General features: G+C 37.8%; 1 protein-coding gene across 4 annotated transcripts in view; it reads left to right on the top strand.

The window, feature by feature from the left end:
• The first annotated feature begins 1,573 nt into the window (after positions 1–1,573).
• The window catches only part of LOC136161285 (SLAM family member 9-like), a 46,495-nt gene continuing 25,703 nt past the window's right edge, over positions 1,574–22,365 (top strand). For all 4 annotated transcript variants that reach the window (XR_010661706.1, XM_065926014.1, XM_065926007.1 and 1 more), the window contains exon 1: positions 1,574–1,681. Coding sequence is in view for 3 of the 4 variants with exons in the window: in XM_065926014.1 (XP_065782086.1) it covers positions 1,615–1,681 (67 nt within the window). In the remaining variant the exon portion in view is untranslated. The remainder of the gene's footprint in view (positions 1,682–22,365) is intronic.

The following is a 22,365-nucleotide window of genomic DNA, read 5'->3' as shown; positions in this document are numbered from 1 at the left end:
GGGGAATATATGTAAATCCATGGCTGATTCATGTCAATGTATGGCAAAAGTCACTACAATCTTGTAAAGTAATTAGCCTCCAACTAATAAAAATAAATGAAAAAAAAAATATAGAAGACATACAAATGGCCAACAGGTACATGAAAGACACTCAACATCCCTAAGCATCAGGGTAATGCCATCAAAATCACAATAAGAAACTATCTCACATCTGTTAGAATGTCTATTGTCAAAAAGACAAGAGACAATAAATATGGCGAGGCTCTGGAGAAAAGGAAATCCTTGTCCACTGTTGTTATTTAGTCGCTAAATTGTGTCTGACTCTTTTGCAACCCCATACATAGACTGCCAGGTTCCTCTGTCTATGGGATTCCTCAGGCAAGAATACTGGAGTGGGTTGCCGTCTCCTTCTCTAGGGGGTCTTTCTGATCCAAGGATCAAATCTGAGTCTTCTTCATTGCAGGTGGAATTTTTTTTAACAATGAGCACCAGGGAAGTTCTAGTCAGTGTTCAGTTCAGTTCAGTTCAGTCGCTCAGTCATGTCTGACTCTGTGACCCCATGAATCGCAGCACGCCAGGCCTCCCTGTCCATCACAAACTCCTGGAGTTTACTCAAAATCATAATCACTGTTAGTGGGGATGTAAATTGGTACAGCCTTTATGTAAAACAGTATCGAACTTCCTCAAAAAATTTAAAATAGAACTGCTATATGATCCAGCAATTCCACTTCTGTGTATATATCTGAAGGAAATGAAATCAGGATCTCAAAGACATATTTGCCCCATCCCCCAACTCCGTGTTCATTTCAGTCAAGACATGGAAACACCTAAATGCCCATTGGTGGATAAACAGATAAAGAAAATATTCTGCCATAAAAAGAAGGAAGTTTTGCCTTTTGCGAGAACTTGGTGGACCTTGAGGGCCATATGATAGGGCAAATAAATCAGACAGAGAAAGGCAAGTACTGTATGATCTCACTTATATGTAGGATCTAAAAAAGCTGAGCTCATAGAAATAAAGAGTAGAATGGTCATTGTCTGGGCTGGCAGATGGGGAGATGTTGGTCAAAAAGTACAAACTTTAGATAACTAAGATGAATAAACTCTGGGGATCTACTGCATGGCAAGGTGACTGTAATTAACAATACTGCATTATATACTTGAAACTTGTCAAAAGCATAAATCAATCCTAAGTGTTATCATCACACACACACAGTCATTATGTGAGGGGTGAGAGATGTTAACTATCTTCATTGTGGTAATTATTTTGCTGTCATACATATATCTCATGATCATGTTGTTTACTTTTAAACTTATACGTACTACATGTCAATAATGTCATGATAACCTGGAAAAATAGAATGTTTATGATGCTTAGATTTATGAGGTGTGATAACAAGTGATTCTTTATTCTTCTGTACAATTTTCTATATTTTCCAAATTTTAAATAATCAACATGGATAATTTTTATCAGGAAAAAAACCCTCTAATTTTTTACTTTCTGCTTTGACTCATCAGGCAAGGAGAGACTCTAGTGCCGAGAGGATCAGAGAAGAGAGGGGCGGAGAGAGACCAGAGGAGGAGCCAAATGTCTAACACAGTCCACAGGCAGTCATGGACTCCTTATGCAGCAGCTGGCTCCCCACCCAGACACTGATTCTCCAAATCAGCCTCATTTTTGGTGAGTGACAGGACAGGTGGGGCTGCTCCTGGGACAGGGTGGTGAGAGGCTGAGTCAGGTGTGAGGAAGACTGGTGGGCAGCTGGGGCTTGCCTGGTATCAACATCCTGTTTCTCAAGTTTCTTTGAGGGTTGCACGGGAGGAAAGGGGGATGAGGGCCTTTCTGGAATGTCTGCAAGTTCCTCAGTATGGGAAAATCACCATCAAACCCTTACTTCAAAAGGTGGTTATTAGCCCTGTTTTGTGGGGATGCTGCTGCTGAAATAATTAGAGCAGTGTCTCATTTATCAGATTCTGGTTTGCAAAACTATCTCCACAATCTCAGGCCCTTCTCTCCATCCCCTACTCGCCCCCACCCCCCAGACTTCTTTCTTCTTCTCCTTACAGCCTGAGGGGGACATGTGGGGTGAGTGGGGGACCAGGACAAGCTCCCATTGCCCCATATTCAGGGACATCTGAGCTGTGGGGACATCTGGAGAGGTGGGGAATAGTGGGGTTGGGGGGTGGTGGGGGAAGTGGGATCCTGACCTCTCATATGATGACCTTTATGTGTGGTTAAGCTGATGACCTTTATGTGCAGTTACAGTTGTTTTCAACTCTGCGGAGGCTGGGATAAGGGTGCAGATGCTGTCTTGTGTGTGGATTGTGAGTTGGCCCCCTGACTTTGTACCTCAACCTGTTTATGGTACAAAGTAAGGCTAAACTCTGTAGTCAGACCCATTGGGTCACAAATTCTGGTCCTGCCCCATATTGGCCATAAAATCTTCAGCCAACATATATACCCTGGGACAAGTGGACTTTACCTGTCTGAGCTTCAGCTTCCTCACTTGTAAAATGGATAGAATAACACCCAACTTTATGTGTCATTTGGGAAATTAAATGAAACAGCACATTCTGATCAGTGTCTGACGTAGGGACACAGAATACTCATGTACATCGTGTTATACTTTTCTATCTTGATGAAAGATTTGCAGAGACATTTAAGAGAAAAAAAATATTGTTTACTGTTTCACAATTGATGGTTTTATCATAATCCATGGCCCTCACTGTCCTAACCCTCCCCACCCCCCACTCCCCATAGAGAACTCTGACCTCTTAATTCAAGGATAGGGGAACCTCTGCTTTTTGAAACAAATTACTCTTCTCTCCGTTTCTGACCCTTTTTTCTCTCCCCAACCTCTAGGAAAATGATCCCATTTACATTTCTCAGCAAGGAAACAGCTGCTCCCTTAGTGGCTTCCACCATCTGAATTCTTTTTCCTTTTACTAGTCAACAAATGCTAAATTTCCTCATTGGGGTCATGGAGTTTGTGCGACCAGTGAGCCATTTAGGTTGTCCTGATTTTTTTTTTTTTTTTTAGATGTAATTACATCTAGGCTGGCCCCTTTGTGCTCTTTCACTGTTTGACTCCAGAGCTCTTTCACTGTTCCGCCATTATAGCACCTCTCACCTTTCTCAGAGAGCTGTGTAGATGGGAGCACAAGGGCTACATAGGAAGCCATCTGCCCATCTGCTCTGTCTGTGCACTTTTAGTTTCCAAACAACCACTGAGGTCTGGAAGTTCCCCCAATGAAAGTGCAGCTGTTTCTGCCTCATGCAAACAGGCATCAGCCAAATTATAAGCATATTGAGAGCAACAATAACAAGGCTGTGAGTATGTAAATCCCACTTGAGAGGGGAGGGCAGGTAGCTGGGTGGGTCCCAGTGGCTCTAGCCACAGTGTCCTTTACATTCCTTAAACAGTGACAAAACAAGAGCTCTTTCCTGTGAATGCATCCTAGATTAAAGATGATTCAGGCAGTACTGGTTTCATACTTTGAAGAACTGATGTTGATTGAACTAGTGAGTGCTTGCCCTTTATTTAAAACTATAATTTCAAGGCATTTAAAGGATATGGCATCATAGCATTATATTTAATTTCAGTTCCTTAAAAATTTGCAAAAGAAAGTTTTATGGGTGTATTTTTTCATGTGTCCTTAAGGCAGGGCACACAGGATGTTTTGGTATACATGAGAGATGGAAATGACCTTATTTACACTGTTCTTACCAGCCTTTCAGTCATTGTTGGATTTGGTCTTTTTCTGCATGTTCTAATGGATTCCAGAAGCTGCACTAGAAAAAGAATTGGAAATCAGGAATTGAGATCTAAGGATAGTGGCACCAACTTTTCTCTAGTCATTTTTCTCATTTTTTTTTGTAAATTGTAACTTTATCTCCCTTATCATGTAAAGAATATTTTCTGTAGCCTGAGAGAAATAATTTAATAAATTTCTTTAAATATAAGAGAGAGAACAAACCAAAAGCCAAAAACAAAAACAAAAACCCAAAACCCAAAACCCAAGAGTCAGGCAGCTTGCAACCGCACAAATATACAGATCTAAGCTTTACAGCTTTATGGAACTCTTGCAAACTCTCTTCATCAAATTGTTAGTCTCTGGAAATTCCCTCATTCCTATTTTTTCCTGAACCCTGACTATTTGCTTTCTCTTTAGTGATTTAGTTCCCTCTTCAAAAACACCAAACATTGCTTTGCAGTGTTTTGTCTGAAAGAAAATGAAACCGATGAATCACTGCTACCAGCCCACCAGCATGATCTTGTGTTTCCAGTCTTTCAAAATCCTTCCTTGAAAACCTAAATACCCAAAAGAAGAAATTAAAAGCAGGAAATAACCATGTATACAAAGAAATTTAAACAAAACTCTATTCTGTTTAACTTTATGCAAATATGTTGAAAACTGAGATGCAGTGACTCTAGAAAAATATAATTTACCAATACTGAATCCAGAAGAGAAAAAAAATCTAAGCAGTTAAATGAGCTGCTATGGAAACGCACTCCTGTGTTTCTCCTCTATTCTCATGCTGCTAGCACACTACTTCTGATGCTGGATGTAAGAATTATTTTCCTCACACCAAGCAATTTTGTCATTTACCGGTTACCACCTGGGCTTCCTACAATTTGACTCAGTTATAACACTATCTGCCTGTCAGATCAGCTTGTCAGATCCCACAGATTAAAGGTTCAATCCCTTATTCTCTCCCAACTTCAGACACTTGTAACAAGTCCAGGTTAGCTGTGCTTCAGACAGACAGGCTATAAATTAGAGGTTCCCATGATCTTCTTGTTAGGTTTGGTTAATTTGCTAGAGCAGTTCACCGAACAATAGGAGATCAGTTTACTTACTAGATCACTGGTTTATTATCTAAAACCATAACTTCTGGACAGCCAGATGAGCAAGATGGATCAGGCCAAGTATGTGGGAAGAGGTGCTGAGCTTGCATGCCCTCTCCTGGTATGCCACCCTCCCACCACCTACTTGTGTCCACCAACCCAGAAGCTCTCCTAGCCCCATCCTTTTGGGTTTTTATGGGAACTTCATTACACAGGCAGAATTGATTGAATCACTGGCCACTGATGATTAAACTCAGTTGCTAGCCCTTCTCCCTTGTCAGGATAACAGAGTCTGGGACTGAAAGTTTCAACTTGCTAACAGGTTTGGCTCCACTGACAACCAGCTCCCATCCCAAGGAGCTTTCCCTGTCAGGATAACAGAGTGTGGGGCTGAAAGTTTCAACTTGCTAACAGGTTTAGTTCCCTTGACAACCAGCTCCCATCCCAAGGAGCTTTCCAAAGTCACCTAACGAACATAAATTTCAGTTGTGGTATAAAAAGGGTTTGTTAGGGTTAATGAAAGATACCCATTTCACCGTTGTTGCTCTGGAGCTAACTCAGGAACTGGGAACAATACTCAGTTCAGTCACTCAGTCTTGTCCGACTCTTTGCAACCCCATGGACCACAGCACATCAGACTTCCCTGTCCATCACCAGCTCCCAGAGCTTACTCAAACTCATGTCCTTCGAATCGGTGATGCCATCCAACCATCTCAGCCCCTATCATCCCCTTCTCCTCCTGCCTTCAATCTTTCCCAGCATTAGGGTCTTTTCAAATGAGTCAGTTCTTCACATCAGGTGGCCAAAGTATTGGAGTTTCAGATTCAGCGTCAGTCCTTCCAATGAATATTCAGGACTGATTTTCTTTAGGATGAACTGGTTGGATCTCCTTGCAGTCCAAAGGACTCTCAAGAGTCTTCTCCAACACCACAGTTCGAAAGCATCAATTCTTTGGCACTCAGCTTTCTTTATAGTCCAACTCTCACATCCATACATGACCACTGGAAAAACCATAGCTTTGATTAGACGGGCGTATGTTGGCAAAGTAATGTCTCTGCTTTTTAATAGCTATCTAGGTTGGTCATAACTTACCCCTGGAATGCTCATGTAGGAAGCTGCAAAGACTTTAGGAGCTATGTCCCAGGAGTAATAGACAAAGAGCCAAATACATATATTTTCCATATAAATCATAAAAACACATTAACTTATTTTAAAAATAGGCTAAATTGTCTAAGACCTACTCTTTAAAAGGTAACAGGCACAGTAGTTTCATAGATTAATTATAACCCAAGTTTACAGAACAGAAGATTCTACCTTCACCACTATAATTTAATAGTATTATAACATACTAGTTAATACAGTTAGATCTGTGTTAAATATGATTAACAAAGGCAAGTTAGGTGATCAACTTTATTTAATACATCATGAAATGGCCATTCTCCTTTCCAAGGGTCCAGAAAACTGAAAATAGAATGAGTGGCAGAAAGATTTTATAGCATAAAGAATAATGAATATGGAAGATAAAAATAGAAAATAAACAAGGAACAAGATAATAAGTGCAGAGCCCACAGTTGGTCTGGTGTTTAGGGATTGGCTGACCGGATATTTTGTTTTCTTGTCAAGAGGAACATTTATAAGCATATGAAAGTTACTTAAGTTTGGGTTTGCTGACATGACACCCCAATAGGAGTGGCTCAATTGTGGGCCTAGAAATTTATTTCAACAGTCCAGAGAAAGAAATGAGATATGAAATTTCAAAGAAGAGCGTTCTACTATCATAATATATAGATGATTTAATTTTTTACTTGAAAAATCCAAAAGAATCCATAGAAAAATTACTACAAATAATAGAATTCAGGAAAAGAGTTGTATACAAAATTAAAAAAAAGAAATCAATGAACATATTACACAATACTAACAACCAGAAAAACATGACATCAGGAAAACAAAATGCCTAATGTGTAAACATAACAAGAAATTTGTCAAAAATACATGACAAAAATATAAAATGCTATAGAAGCACACAGAATAATTACTGAACAAATAGAAAAAAATGAAAGTGTAAGTGTTAGTCACTCAGTCATGTCCCACTTTTTTGTGACCCTGTGGACTGTAGCTTGCCAGGCTTCTCTGTCTATGGAATTCTCCAGGCAAGAATACTGGAGCAGGTAGCCATTCCCTTTTGCAGGGGATCTTCCCAACCCAGGGATCAAACCCAGGCAGGCAGATTCTTTACCCTCTGAGCCACCAGGGAAGCCTGAATAAATAGAAAAACATATCATATTACCCAATAGGAAGATTAAATTGTAAAGAAATTGGTTATCCTGAAATTAATCTATAGATTAAATGTGATCCCTAGTGAAAAAATTACCAATGAAGTTTTTCTTTTTAAATCCAGATTGTTTATATGGGAAATTATGAGGCAAGAGCACTCAGAAACATTCTGAAAAATAAGCATAATTGAGGGAATAGGTCTACCAGACATTATAACATATCATAAAACTACAGAGGTTAAAGCAGCAGAATGTCAGACATGGTAAGTTCAGAAAAGACACAATAAATTATTTTGAGACAATTGGCTAGCCATAAGGGAACAAACATTATACTCATACCACATATCTCATATCAAAATAAATTCTACAAGGACCAAACATTTAAATATATCTGGAAATTTCCTCTGGAAATGGATAATAGTGATAGTTGCACAATATTGTAATTATACTTAAGACATTGATGTGTACACTTCAAATGTTTAAAATGGCAAATTTTATATTATATATATTTTTAAAATTTTTCAATTGAAGAATAATTGCTTTACAGAATCTTGTTGTTTTCTTTCAAACTTCAACATGAATCAGTCATAGGTATACATATATCCCCTTCCTTTTGAACCTCCCTCCCACCTCCCTCCCCATCCTACTCTGCTAGGTTAATGCAGAGCCCCTGTTTGAGTTTCCGGAGCCACACAGCAAATTCCCCTTGGCTATCTATTTTACATATGGTAATATAAGTTTTCATACTACTCTTTCCATACATCTCACCCTCTCCTCCCCTCTCCCCATGTCCATAAGTCTATTCTCTATGTCTGTTTCTCTCTCCATTGCAACCCTGTAAGTAAATTCTTCAGCTATTTTTCTAGATTCCATATATATGTGTTAGAATATATTTATCTTTATCTTTCTGACTTACTTCACTCCGTATAATAGGTTCTAGGTTTATCCACCTCATTAGGACTGACACAAAGGTGTTCCTTTTTATGGCTGAATAATGTTTTTTGTTTATATGCACCACAACTTTTTATACGTTCATCTGTCAATGGACACCTAGGTTGCTTCCATGTTCTAGCTATTGTAAATAGTGCTGCAGTGAACAATGGGATACGTGTGTCTTTCAATTTTGGTTTCCTCAGGGTATATGCCTAGGAGTGGGATTGCTGGGTCATATGGTGTGTTTATTCCAAGTTTTTTAAGGAATCTCCATACCATCTTCCATAGTGGTTGTATCAATTTACATTCCCACCAACAGTGCAAGAGCATTCCCTTTTCTCCACACCCTCTCCAGCATTTATTGTTTGAAGACGTTTGGATGACGGTCATTCTGATGGGTGTGAGGTGATGTCTCATTGTAGTTTTGATTTGCCTTTCTCTAATAATGAGTGATGTTAAACATCTTTTCATGTGTTTATTAGCCATCTGTATGTCTTCTTTAGAGAAATGTCTGTTTGGGTCTTTTCCCCAATTTTTGATTGGGTTGGTTGTTTTCTGGCATTGAGTTGAAGGAGCCACTTATATATTTTGGAAATTAATCCTTTGTCAGCTGTTTCAATTGCTATTATTTTCTCCCATTCTGAGGGTTATCTTTTCACCTTGTCTGCAGTTTCCTTTGCTGTGCAAAACTTTTAAGTTTAATCAGGTCCCACTTATTTACTTCTGCTTTTATTTCCATTACTCTAGGAGGTGGGTCATAGAGGATATTGCTTTGATTTATGTCAAGTGTTCTGCCTATGTTTTCCTCTAAGAGTTTTATAGTTTCTGGCCTTACATTTAGGTCTTTAATCCATTTTGAGTTTATCTTTGTGCATGGTGTTAGGAAGTGTTCTAATTTCATTCATTTACAGGTAGCTGTCCAATTTTCCCAGCACCATTTATTGAAGAGGCTGTCATTGTCCCATTATATATTCTTGCCTCCTTTGTTAAAAATAAGGTACCCATAAGGTGCATGGGTTTATTTATGGACTTTCTATATTGTTCCATTGGTCTATATTTCTGTTTTTGTGCCAGTACCATACTGTCTTGAATTATAACTTTGTAGTATATAATCTGAAGTCAGGAAGGCTGATTCCTCCAGCTCCATTCTTCTTTCTCAAAACTGCTTCGGATATTCTGGGTATTTGTGTTTCTATATGAATTGTGAAATTTTTTGTTCTAGTTTTAGTCTGTGGAAAATGCCTTTGGTAATTTGATAGAGAATACATTGAATCTGTAGTTTGTGTTTGGTAGTATAGTCATTTTCATAATATTGATTCTTCCTACCCAGGAACATGGAATATCTCTCCATATGTTCACATAATCTTTGATTTCTTTTTTTTAGTGTCCTATAATTTTCTGTGTACAGTTGTTTTGTCTCCTTAGGTAAGTTTATTCCTAGATATTTAATTCTTTTTGTTCCAATGGTGAATGGGATTGATTGCTTACTTTCTATTTTTGATTTTTCATTGTTAGTATATAGAAATGCAAGTGATTTCTATGTATTGATTTTGTATCCTGCAACTTGGCTAAGTTCATGATTAGCTCTGGTAATTTTCTGATACTATCTTTAGGGTCTTTCTAGTACGATATCATGCCATCTGCAAACAGTGAGAGCTTTACTTTTTCTTTTCTGATCTGGATTCCTTTTGTTTCTTTTTCTTCTCTGCTCTAGCTAGGACTTCCAGATATTATTATTAATTATATAATTAATATAATTAAGTGGAATAATATTAATTATATAATTAAGTGGAATAATATTATTTCACTATTGAATAATAGTGGTGAAAGTGAACACCCTTGTCTTGCTCCTGATCCTAGGGGAAATACTTTCAATTTTTCACCATTGAGAATAATGTTTTCTGTGGGCTTATCATATATGACCTTTACTGAGGTAGGTTTCTTCTATGCCCATTTTTTGAAGAGTTTTAATCATAAATGGATGCTAAATTTTGTCAAAGGCTTTTTCTGCATTTATTGAGATTATCATATGGATTTTAATCTTTCAGTTTGGTAATATGATGTATCACATTGATTGATTTCCATATATTGAAGAATCCTTGCACCCCTGGAATAAGCCCAACTTGATCATGGTGTATGAGCTTTTTGATGTGTCGCAGCATTCTGTTTGCTAAAATTCTGTTGAGGATTTTTGCATCTATATTCATCAGTGATATTGGCCTGTAGTTTTCTTTTTTGGTGTTTTGTCTGGTTTTGGTATCAGGGTGATGGTGGCTTTGTAGAATAAGTATGGAAGTGTTCCTACCTCCACAATTTTTTGAAAGAGTTTTAGAAGGATAGGCATTAGCTCTTCTCTAAATGTTTGATAGAATTCTCCTGTGAAGCCATCTTGTCCTGGGCTTTTGTTTGGGAATTTTTTTTTATCACATCTTCAGTTTTAGTGCTTGTAATTGAGTTGTTCATAATTTCTATTTTTTCCTTCTTCAGTCTTGGCAGGTTGAACTTTGCTAAGAATCCGTCCATTTCTTCCAGGTTATCCATTTTATTGCCATATAGTTTTTTCATAATAGTCTCTTATAATCCTTTGCATTTCTGCATTGTCTGTTGTAACCTTTCCTTTTTCATTTTTAATTATGTTGATTTGATTTTTCTCTCTTTTTTCTTGATGAGTCTGGCTAAAGATTTGTCAATTTTGTTTATCTTCTCAAAGAAGCAGCTTTTAGCTTTATTAATCTTTACTATTGTTTCTTTCATATCTTTTTCATTTATTTCTGCTCTGATCTTCATGATTTCTTTACTTCTACAAATTTTGGGGTCTTGTTGTTTTTCGGGTTTTTTTTCAGTTGTTTTAGGTGTAAAGTTAGGTTCTTTGTTCGATGTTTTTTCTTGTTTACTGAGGTAGAATTGTATTGCTACAAACTTCCATCTTAGAACTGCTTTTGCTGCATTCCAGAGGTTTTGAGTTGCTGTGTTTTCATTGTCATTTTTTTCTAGAAATTTTTTGATTCCCCTTTTGATTTCTTCAGTAACCTGTTGGTTATTTTTTAAATGTGTTGTTTAATCTCCATATGTTTGTGTTTCTCACAGTTTTTTCTTCTAATTGATATCTAGTCTCATGGCATTGTAGTTGGAGAAGATGTTTGACATGATTTCAATTTTCTTAAATTTACTGAGGTTTGACTTATGACCCAAGATGTGGTCTATCCTGGAGAATGTTTCATGTGCACTTGAGACGAAGGTGTATTCTTCTGTATTTGGATGGAATGTCCTAAAGATATCAATGAGACCCATCTCATCTAATGTATCATTTAAGACTTGTGTTTCCTTATTAATGTTGTTTTGATGATCTGTCCATTGGTGTGAGTGGTGTGTTAAAGACTCCTACTATTATTGTGCTACTGTCAGTTTCTCCTTTTGTGTCTGCTGGTGTTTGTCTTATGTATTGAGGTTCTCCTGTGTTTGGTGCATAGATATGTACAATTGTTATGTCTTCCTCTTGGATTGATTCCTTGATCATTATGTAGTGTCCTTCCTTATCTCTTGTAATCTTCTTTATCTTAAGGTCTCTTTTGTCTGATATGAGGGTTGCTACTCCAGCCTTCTTTTGCTTCCCATCTGCGTGGAATATATTTTCCCATCCTCTCACTTTCAGTCTATATGTGTCTTGAGGTCTGAAGTGGGTTTCTTGTAGACAGAATATATATGGGTCTTGTTTTTGTATCCATTCAGCCAGTCTGTGTCTTTTGGTTGGAACATTTAATCCATTTACATTTAAAGTGATTACTGATATATATATATATATATATATATATATATATATATATATATATATATATATATGTTCCTATTGTCATTTTCTTAATTGCTTGGGGTTGATTTGTAGATCTTTTTTCTTCTGTTGTATTTCTCGACTATATAAGTCCCTTTAACATTTGTTCTACAGTTGATTTGGTGGTACTGAATTCTCTTCACTTTTGCTTGTATGAAAAGCTTTTTATTTCTCCATCAATTTTGAGTGAGATCCTTTCCAGGTACAGTAATCTTGGTTGTAAATTTTTCCCCTTCAGTACTTTAAATATACCCTGCCATTCCCTTTTGGCCTGCAGAGTTTCTGCTGAAAGATCAGCTGTTAAGCATATGGGTTTCCTTTGTATGTTACTTGTTTCTTTTTCCTTGCTGCTTTTAATATTCTTTCTTTGTGTTTAGTCTTTGTTAGTTTGATTAGTATATATCTTGGCATGTTTCTTGTTGGGTTTACCCTGTATGGGACATTTTGTGCCTCTTGGACTTGATTGACTCTTTCGTTTTCCATGTTGGGAAAATTTTCAACTATAATCTCTTCAAAAATTTTCTCATACCCTTTCTTTTTCTCTTCTTCTTCTGGGACCCCTATAATTTGAATATTGGTGTGTGTGATATTGTCCCAGAGGTCTCTGAGGCTATCCTCAGTTCTTTTCACTCTTTTCACTTATTCTGCACTTCAGAAGTTATTTTCATCTTACAGGTCACTGATTCATTCTTCTATTTCAGATATTCTCCTATTGATTCCTTCCAGATTATTTTTAATTTTAGTAATTGTGTTTTTTGTTTCTGTATGCTTATTCTTTAATTCTTCTAGGTCTTTGTTACTTGATTCTTGCATTTTCTCCATTTTGTTTTCAAAAATTTTTTTTTATCATCTTTACTATCATTATTCTGAATTATTTTTTATGTAGTTTGCCTATTTCCTCTTCATTTATTTGGACTTCTGTGTTTCTAATTTATTCCTTCATTTGTGTAGTATTTTTCTGCCTTTTCATTTTCTTTTTTAAGTTATTGAGTTTGAGGTCTCCTTTTCCCAGGCTTCAGTGTTGAATTCTTTCTTCCTCTTGGTTTCTGTGAGGAAACCAAAGGAAAGAGGAAAGAGAGGAAAAGAAAGAAAGGAAGGAAAGAATACATATGCAAAGTTAAATAGAGGTAGATAAAGAAGATTTATATACATTAGAGGTTAACTGCAAGGAAATTAGTACAGTCGGAAAGGCAAACAAAGGACAAATGTAGAAAAATAATAATAGGTTTAAAAATTAAACATTAAAATTAAAAAAAGAGAAAAGAGAAAAAAAGGAAAATTTCACAGAACTGCAAAAGTCCAACATAGAGGCAGAGGTTTATAACAACAATAAAAAGTGTGACTGAATATACAAATATACATATACACCCATAAGCAAAATCAAAACAGTCCAACAAAAATAATGTACAATAGATTGACCTGGTGAACAAAGGAAACCAAAATTATATCTACCATTTCAGAACAAAACTAACTAAAGCACAAACTGGAAAACAAACTAAAGTAAAGTGCCAATTGGGGAATAAAGCAATGAAACTAAAGCTAACAAATAAGTTGAGAGTAAAGGAAAGAAAGAAAAGAAGGAAAGAATAGATTTGCCAAGTTAAATGGGCGTAGATAAAGAAGATTTATGTACATTAATGTTTAACTGCAAGGGGGAAAGGACAGTAGGAAAAGCAAACAAATGAATAAATGTAGAAAAATAATAGTAGTTTTAAAAAATTAAAAATAGAAATTCAAAAAGGAGGAAAAAGAAAAGAAAAAATCCACAGAACTGTAAAACCCCGATGTAAAGGCAGAGATTTATAACAACAATAAAAAATGTTACTGAGAAAAAAAAAACATAGCTCAAAAGCTTAATTAGATTTTATAGTGCCAACAAAATCAACAACTACAACAGAGGGGGGGAAAGGGGAAAAAATCCAAAAGAGTCTACAGAACAAGTCAAAATATAAGAATAATAAATGTTTTTCTTGAGTCACTGGTGTCAGAGTCTTTTCCCTCGCTGGGAGTCACAGTCCACCCCACCTCCCTAGGATGCCCTCCTACACTGTGTTGACTTCTGAATCTGTTGTGAGCACAGCTCAGATTCTAATTTGGTCTTTGTCCTGTGGGTTCTTGCCTCCGACGTCCACAGCTATCAGAACTAGTGCATTTTCTTTTGTGGGAGCTCTCAATGTCCTTTTATGTATTCCATAGACATAGAGTCTGCCTAGCTGATCATGTGGATTTAATCTGCAGCTTATACAGGTGGTGGGATGGTTTTGGGTCTTCTTTCTTATTCACACTGCCCCTGGGTTTCACTCGTGGTTTTATTTCCACCTGTGCATATGGGTCAACCACTGGGATTTGCTCCTGAGCTGCCCTGGAGGACTTGGCTCTGCCCCAGTGAGGGCCAGCTGTGGAGGTGGTGCAGCTGTTTGGGTCGCAGGGGTTCTGGCAGCACCATGTATTCAGGAGAGTTGGCGGCTAGGGCAGCAGGAAATATAGTGCTCTAGAAGGGTAGGGCAACCAGTATTGGCCAATATGCTCCAGCATTCTTGCTTGGAGAGTCCCCCAGCAGAGAAGCCTGGCAGGCCACAGTCTACAGGGTTGTGAAGAGTTGGACATGACCAAAGTGACCCTGCATGCATAGACACAAAACTTTTTTGCCTGTGGCAGCTCTGCCCCATGAGAGTTGAGCATGAAGGTGGCATATCTGCCTGGCTTGTAGAGACTCTGGCGGCGCCAAGTGTGCAGGGACACTGACTGCCTCCACTGCAGGAGTTATGGCCCTATTGGAGTCTTTTTTCGAGCCTCCTGTAGCTGGTAATCAGAAGAACTCTTTGGCCAGTCTTTCTCCATAGCTCTGCCCGTTCCAGCACTTAGAGGGTTCCCTTGCCTGGGGCCCTTCTCTGTTGTTTGGAGTGTCGGACACATAGAGCGGGGGGCCCCTAGCTGGGGCCCTACTCTGCAGTTCAGTGCATCAGTCTCTTAAAGGAGCACCTTGCGTGGGTCCTACTCTAGTTCAGTGCGTCAAACATTTGATGGTCCAGCCTCTCTATTGTTCAGCTGCAGAAACCGGTGTGTGGGGTGAGAGAGGCTGTGGTGGTGGCTCCACCCTCTACGTGTGACTCAGCAGTATCGCCTTGTTTCTATGGCTACCCGGGTTTCCTCCACAGGCATTTCCCACCATATTCTCCTCCCTCACAACCCTTCCATCTGTCCCTCTGCACTCAACAGCAGCCCTCGCCCTGGAATTGGTCCACATTCCCCAAACTTCAGCTTCCAGCCGCTGCACCTTCCAGGGCACCTGCGTCCCTGCCTGGGGTACCTACGGCTGCAGCAAGGACTGTCTGATTCTCATTCCATTTAGGCTGCCACAGATCAGCTGTTTCCCTCTCAGCCTTAAATGTTTCTCCTCTGACTCAGACAGTTGCCCCAATGTGAGAATTGGATCCCTGCCTCCGTTCCCCCACCCGCCAAGGGCAGGCCCAGTCCTACTAACACTCCTGCTTTACCCCCTAGTTCCTTCATCCTGCTGAGCTTTGTGTGGTTCTATATATTCTTTTCCACTGGTCAGGTACTCCTATCTGTTCTCAGCTGGTGTTCTGCATGCACTTCTGTGTCTGAAGGTGTATTCCTGATGTATCTGTGGAGAGAGATTTACTCCATGTCCACATACTCTCTGCCATCTTGTTCTCTATGTTAAGTATATTTTTATCACAATAGAAAATGCATCAGAGATTTAAATTTAAAAATATAACTATTATTCACTTAATACCATTGTATCATGATTAGTCAACAGAAAAATAAGAGAATTCTATACCACCTAAACTACCATTTAATAGAAAAACCTGTAATCACTTTTTAAAATCCAGATGCATATCAGAATTATCTTTGAAGTTTTTGAAAAATACAAATTCCAAAGTACTACTTTTTTTCTCTAGAGCTCCAGATATATTTCTAATGAGCAGCCATTTTTAAAACAACTGGACTATATGATGATCTTTTACTTTTATCTAGTTTGTTTCAATTTTTCTATTTCATAGTCAGTGCCCCCATTTCATTTAGGTTATGTTTTCCAATTTTTCCAGCTCTTCTTTTTTTGATGTTCTGTATCAAGTCTTTACCAAGCATAGTAGAAAAGCTTTTGTATGCATATATATAAATAGTATATATAATATATATTTTAGAAAATTTATGAATTTTCCTAACTATAAAATTTATGACATTTTGATTCCGCTTGTTTGACTTAGTATGAATAGACTACTAGAAAACAAGATATGCAAAAAGCAACAAAGGTTTACTGTATAGCACAGGGAACTCTAGTCAATATCTTGTAATAATCTATAATGGAAAGTAATCTGACAAATAATATGTGTTTATAGTGAAAGTCACTCAGTCTGATTGACTGACTCCTTGTGACCCCATGGACTGTAGCCTGCCACGCTCCTCCATGGGATTCCAGGCAAGAATACGGAGTGGGTTGCCATTCCACTTCTCCAGGGGATCTTCCCAACCCAGGGTTCGAACTCAGATCTCCTGCATTGCAGGCAGACTCTTTACCAACTGAGCCACCACATATATATATGTGTATATATATAACTGAATCATCTTGCTGTGCACCTGAAATGATATAAGTCCACTATGCTTATATATATATATATATATATATATATATATATATATATAGAGAGAGAGAGAGAGAGAGAGAAACACAAATGAATTAAAAAAAAAAAAAATCTGCTTGCCAGCTCAGGACATGCAAGAGGTGAGGATTCACTCTCTGAGTTGAGAAGATTCACTAGAGTAGGAAATGGCAACCTGGTTGAGTATTCTTGCCTGGAAAATTCCATAGACTGAGGAGCTTGGCAGGCTACATACGGTCCATGGGGCCACAGAGAGTTGGACACGACAGAGTGACTGAGCATACATTAGGCATACTGAGAATTTCTATTGTTTTACTAGAAAGATTTATAAGAATTTTTAGGATTTTTTTCCTATGTTGCTCATCAGGGTTGACAAGTTTAAAAAGGATGCAATAACTTAGGGGATAAATCTTCCTAGAAATAAAGGTCACATTTAGGTGAAGTAACCTTGTCTTGCATTCTTTGGAACATGAATATAATATGTGGGAAAAAATAATCTCATTGAAGTCATTATTATAATTGCTAATAGGAAGATATAGAATAGCAACATAATACCTTAAATCTGTATAATTGTACTCAGACCTAAAGAGTTTCTTCACTTGTCTGCCTCCAGAATTCTCTCCAGTCAAGTTGATGCTCAGCAATAGGATTAGACCAATTTTAGAGGTTACCTTCTTGAGAAATCTCAATTGCTTCCATTACTTATTTTTTTCAAAACTCCTTTGATTTTTGACAGTGTTTGTATTTAATACTTTTCAATAAAGCCAAATTAATTTCCTACAATATGCTAGCACATGACATTTACTTACACTTTGAAAATGAAAGTCACTGAGTCATGGCCGACTCTTTGCGACCCCGTGAAATATGCAGTCCATGGAATTCTCCAGGCCAGAATACTGGAGTGGGTAACCATTCCCCTCTCCAGAGGATCTTCCCAACCCAGGGACTAAACACAGGTCTCCTGCATTGCAGGAGGATTCTTTACCACCTGAGCCATCATTTGAGTGAGACTAATTACAGTTATCTTGCTTAATTCTGCATTCAAGCCTCCACTTATATTATTTATTTCCTTATTGTAAATATTCTGTCCTCCTTCTCATTCTGAACTCTCATCTAGCCAGTGATAGTCTAATTAACTTCCACTCTTCATTTAAATAATTTCTCCATCTACACCAGTCAAATTCTTTCTTCTGAGCAGCTATATCCAGATCTAGATGACTGACACAAAATAATTCTCAATGTGTTAGAAAAACTTCCCAAAGACATGGAAGTTTTGTGTCTCTCCCATTTTTTCTAAGTATTTACAAAATACTTTCTAATGATAGAAAATTAGCAGAATTCATAATAACCCATTAAAATAAATTGCTATTATTATTGGTAATTGACTGGAAATAGAAACAGATTCTTGTGTAGGACTAATGTTCATTAAACCCCCCCCTAAAGCTAAAATCCCTATTTATGAGGCAAGAAAGAAATATGTTTAGTTGCCCCATCACTACCTCAATAATGTTAATAGAGAATACTGAATACTTTAAGGATATTTTTGTTCAAAACTAAATTTTTACCATTCCAAGAAAAATGAAACAATCATGGGATGATTTATTTAATGGCCAAGAGTAAGAAAGGCTTAAGTATGACAAAGACAAGGGCACAATCAAAAACTTCTGAAAAACAGAAAAGGTTGATAGATTTGACTCCATGCTCAGTTGCTTCAGTCATGTCTGACTTTTTGTGACCCTATGAATTGTAGCTCTCCAGGCTTCTCTGCCCATGGGATTCTCCAGGCAAGAATGATGAAGTGGGTTGCCATGCCCTCCTCCAGGGCCTTCCCAACCCAGAGATCGAACCTGTGTCTCTTGCTTCTCCTGAACTGCAGGCATATTCTTTATCCACTGAGCCACCTGGGAAGCCCACATGGTTAGAAAAAATGTCACAAATTAGAGAAAATAGTATAACTCATATATTAAAAGTCAAAAAAGGGGGAAATATTTAAATGTTCTTCCTTTGACAAAAAAGAGGATCAATAACAATTCGGGAGAATTCTATATGACTATGCAAAAGATTAGCTCAGTTATTTACATGCTGTTATAAAATAATTACTAACCTACATCATCAAGAGAAAAAAGGCACTGTTCAGAGCAGATTACATAATTTGTTATTCATGTAAAGAAGAAGGGGAATTATGTATGTGTTTTCTATACATAGAGATAGACTATCTTTGAAAAGTTATAGGGAAAAGGAAAAAGGCATGGGAGTCTTTTCATGATTTATCATTCTATACCTTTTAAGTTTATAGCCATGTGACTTTATTGGCTATTCAAAAGCTTAATAAAGTTGAAAAAATTAAACTGCCCTGACTCACTATAGATATAAAGACATAAATAGAATTAAAGGGAAAGAATGGGGGTGGGGGGGAGATCTACGTAAGTCATAGTGAAAAGAGAGCTAGGGTAAATATTCTGATATCAGAAAAAACAGATTTTAAGCTAAAAAACAGTTATAAAACAAAAATGGGACATTTTATACCTATATTGGGTCAATTCATCAAGAAATTATAACAAGTATGCAATATGTATGCCAAACGACAATCTGCAAATTCAGTTCAGTTCAGTTCAGTCGCTCAGTCGTGTCCGACTCTTTGCGATCTCATGAATCACAAAATGCCAGGCCTCCCTGTCCATCACAAACTCCCGGAGTTTACTCATACTCATACCCATCGACTCGGTGATGCCACCCAGCCATCTCATCCTCTGTCGTCCCCTTCTCCTCCTGCCCCCAATCCCTCCCAGCATTAAGGTCTTTTCCAACAAGTCAACTCTTCGCATCAGGTGGCCAAAGTATTGGAGTTTCAGCTTCAGCATCAGTCCTTCCGATGAACACCCAGAACTGATCTCCTTCAGGATGGACTGGTTGGATCTCCTTGCAGTCCAAGGAACTCTCAAGAGTCTTCTCCAACACCACAGTTCAAAAGCATCAATTTTTCAGTGCTCAGCTTTCTTCACAGTCCAACTCTCACATCATTACATGACCACTGGAAAAACCATAGCCTTGACCAGACAGACCTTTTTGGCGAAGTAATGTCTCTGCTTTTAAATATTCTATCTAGGTTGGTCATAACTTTCCTTCCAAGGAGTAAGTGTCTTTTAATTTCTTGGCTGCAGTCACCATCTGCAGTGATTTTGGAGCCCCCAAAAATAAAGTCTGACACTGTTTCCACTGTCTCCCCATCTATTTCCCATGAGGTGATGGGACCAGATGCCATGATCTTACTTTTCTGAATGTTAAGCTTTAAGCCAACTTTTTCACTCTTCTTTTTCACTTGCATCGAGAGGCCTTTTAGTTCCTCTTCACTTTCTGCCATAAGGGTGGTGTCATCTGCATATCTGAGGTTATTGTTTTTTCTCCCGGCAATCTTGATTCCAGCTTGTGCTTCTTCCAGCCCAGCGTTTCTCATGATGTACTCTGCATAGAAATTAAATAAGCAGGGTGACAATATACAGACTTGATGTACTCCTTTTCCTACTTGGAAACAGTCTGTTGTCCCATGTACAGTTCTAACTGTTGCTTCCTAACCTGCATACAGGTTTCTCAAGAGGCAGATCAGGTGGTCTGGTATTCCCATCTCTTTCAGAATTTCCCACAGTTTATTGTGATCCACACAGTCGAAGGCTTTGGTGTAGTCAATAAACCAGAAATAGATGCTTTTCTGGAACTCTCTTGCTTTTTCAATGATCCAGCGGATGTTGGCAATTTGATCTCTGGTTCCTCTGCCTTTTCTAAAACCAGCTTGAACATCTGGAAGTTCTCGGTTCATGTACTGCTGAAGCCTGGCTTGGAGAATTTTGAGCATTACTTTGCTAGCATGTGAGATGAGTGCAATTGTGCGGTAGCTTGAGCATTCTTTGGGATTGCCTTTCTTAGGGATTGGAATGAAAACTGACCATTTCCAGTCCTGTGGCCACTGCTGAGTTTTCCAAATATGCTGGCATATTGAGTGCAGCACTTTCACAGCATCATCTCTCAGGATTTGAAATAGCTCAACTGGAATTCCATCACCTGCACCAACTTTGTTCGTAATGATGCTTTCTAAGGCCCACTTGACTTTTATGAAGACCTACAAGACCTTTCAGAACTAGCACCCAAAAAAGACGTCCTTTTTATTATAGGGGACTGGAATGCAAAAGTAGTAAGTCAAGAAACACCTGGAGTAACAGGCAAATTTGGCCTTGGAGTACGGAATGAAGCAGAGCAAAGGCCAATAGAGTTTTGCCAAGAGAATGCACTGGTCATAGCAAACACCCTCTTCCAACAAGTCTGCAAATTATGAAACAAATATTGACAGAACTGAAAGGAAAAGTAATTTTACAAAAATAATTGGAAACTTCAATGCCTTATTTACAGACAAAACATCTAGAAAAGATCAGTAAATCATGGAGAACTTGGGCAATATTGTAAACCAATTAAATTTATAAAATACATGTATAGAACACTCTACCCAACAATATAAGAATGCACATTTTTCTTAATTTCACATGAACATTCTCTAAGGTAAATCATGTTAGACCATGAAATAAAAATTCGCAAATTTTAAAAGTTCAAAATTATAGAAACTATCTCCCAGGACCATAATGTGTCCAAGGTAGATATCGATAACCAAAGGTAGAAATTGATAACCAAAAGAAAGCTGGACAATTTGTAATTACATGAAAATTTAACAACATACTCTTATTCAAATAATAGGCCAAAGGAGAAATGAAAAAATACTTTGTGATGAATGAAAACAAAGCAAAACATACAAAAATTTATAAATGTATTAAAAGTACTGCTCATTACATTACATTATGGTTGTAAATCCCTATATTAAAAAATTTTTTTTAAAGATCTCAAATCAACAATGTAAATATATATCTTATGGAACTATCAAAAGAAGAACAAACTAAACCCAAAATCAGCAAAATAAAAGGAAATAATAATAAATACTAGTGCATAAATAAATAAAATAGAATGTAGAAAAGTAATCAAATTAATGAAATCAATGAAACCACAAGTTAGTTTTTTGAAAAGATGAACAAAATTGAGAGAGGTAATAGCTGCACAACATTGGGAATATAGAAAATGCCACTGAATCATACGCTTTATAGTGCTAATTGCATGAGAATTTCACCTCAAAAAAAGACAAGTACCTAAGAGTGAGTGCATGTGTACTAAGTTGCTTCAGTAATGCCTGGCTCTTTGTCACCCTATGGACCATAGCACACCAGGCATACTGGAGTGGTTGCCATGCTCTCCTACAGGGGATCTTCCAGACCCAGGGATCGAACCCAGGTCTCCTGCATTTTCTGCATTGGCAGGCAGGTTCTTTACTGCCAGCACCACCTGGGAAACCTGTACCTAAGTGTATGCTGGTACAATTCTTGAAATATAGCAAAAAGTTTCCAAAGGGAAAATATTTTAAAGAGAAAAAAATTTCAGACTTTTCATCTGCAAACTGGAAGCTTGATGAGAATGAAAAGGCATCTGTGTGCTACTCAGAGGATGGGAGAGCAATCTTTGCCATTCAGCCTGAATGCCATCCTGGCTGGCCCAGCAGTAAAGAATTTGCCTGCAATGCAGGAGACTCAGGTTCAATCCCTGGGTTGAGACGATTCCCTTGGAGAAGGAAATGGCAACCCACTCCAGTATTCTTGCTTGAGAAATCCCATGGAGAGAGGAGGCTGTTGGGCTACAGTCTATAGTGCCGCAAAAGAGTTGGATATGGCTTAGTGACTTAACAAGAGAAGACATTAGCACATTAGGATGTGCTAACCATGTACTAAACTAAACAAGAGAAGACATTAGGATTAAGTAAGGAT

This window comes from Muntiacus reevesi, chromosome 1 (assembly GCF_963930625.1).
Source record: "Muntiacus reevesi chromosome 1, mMunRee1.1, whole genome shotgun sequence".
Taxonomy (NCBI): domain Eukaryota; kingdom Metazoa; phylum Chordata; class Mammalia; order Artiodactyla; family Cervidae; genus Muntiacus; species Muntiacus reevesi.
The sequence above is the reverse complement of the archived record's forward strand: the minus strand, read 5'-3'. Positions and strand labels throughout refer to the sequence as shown.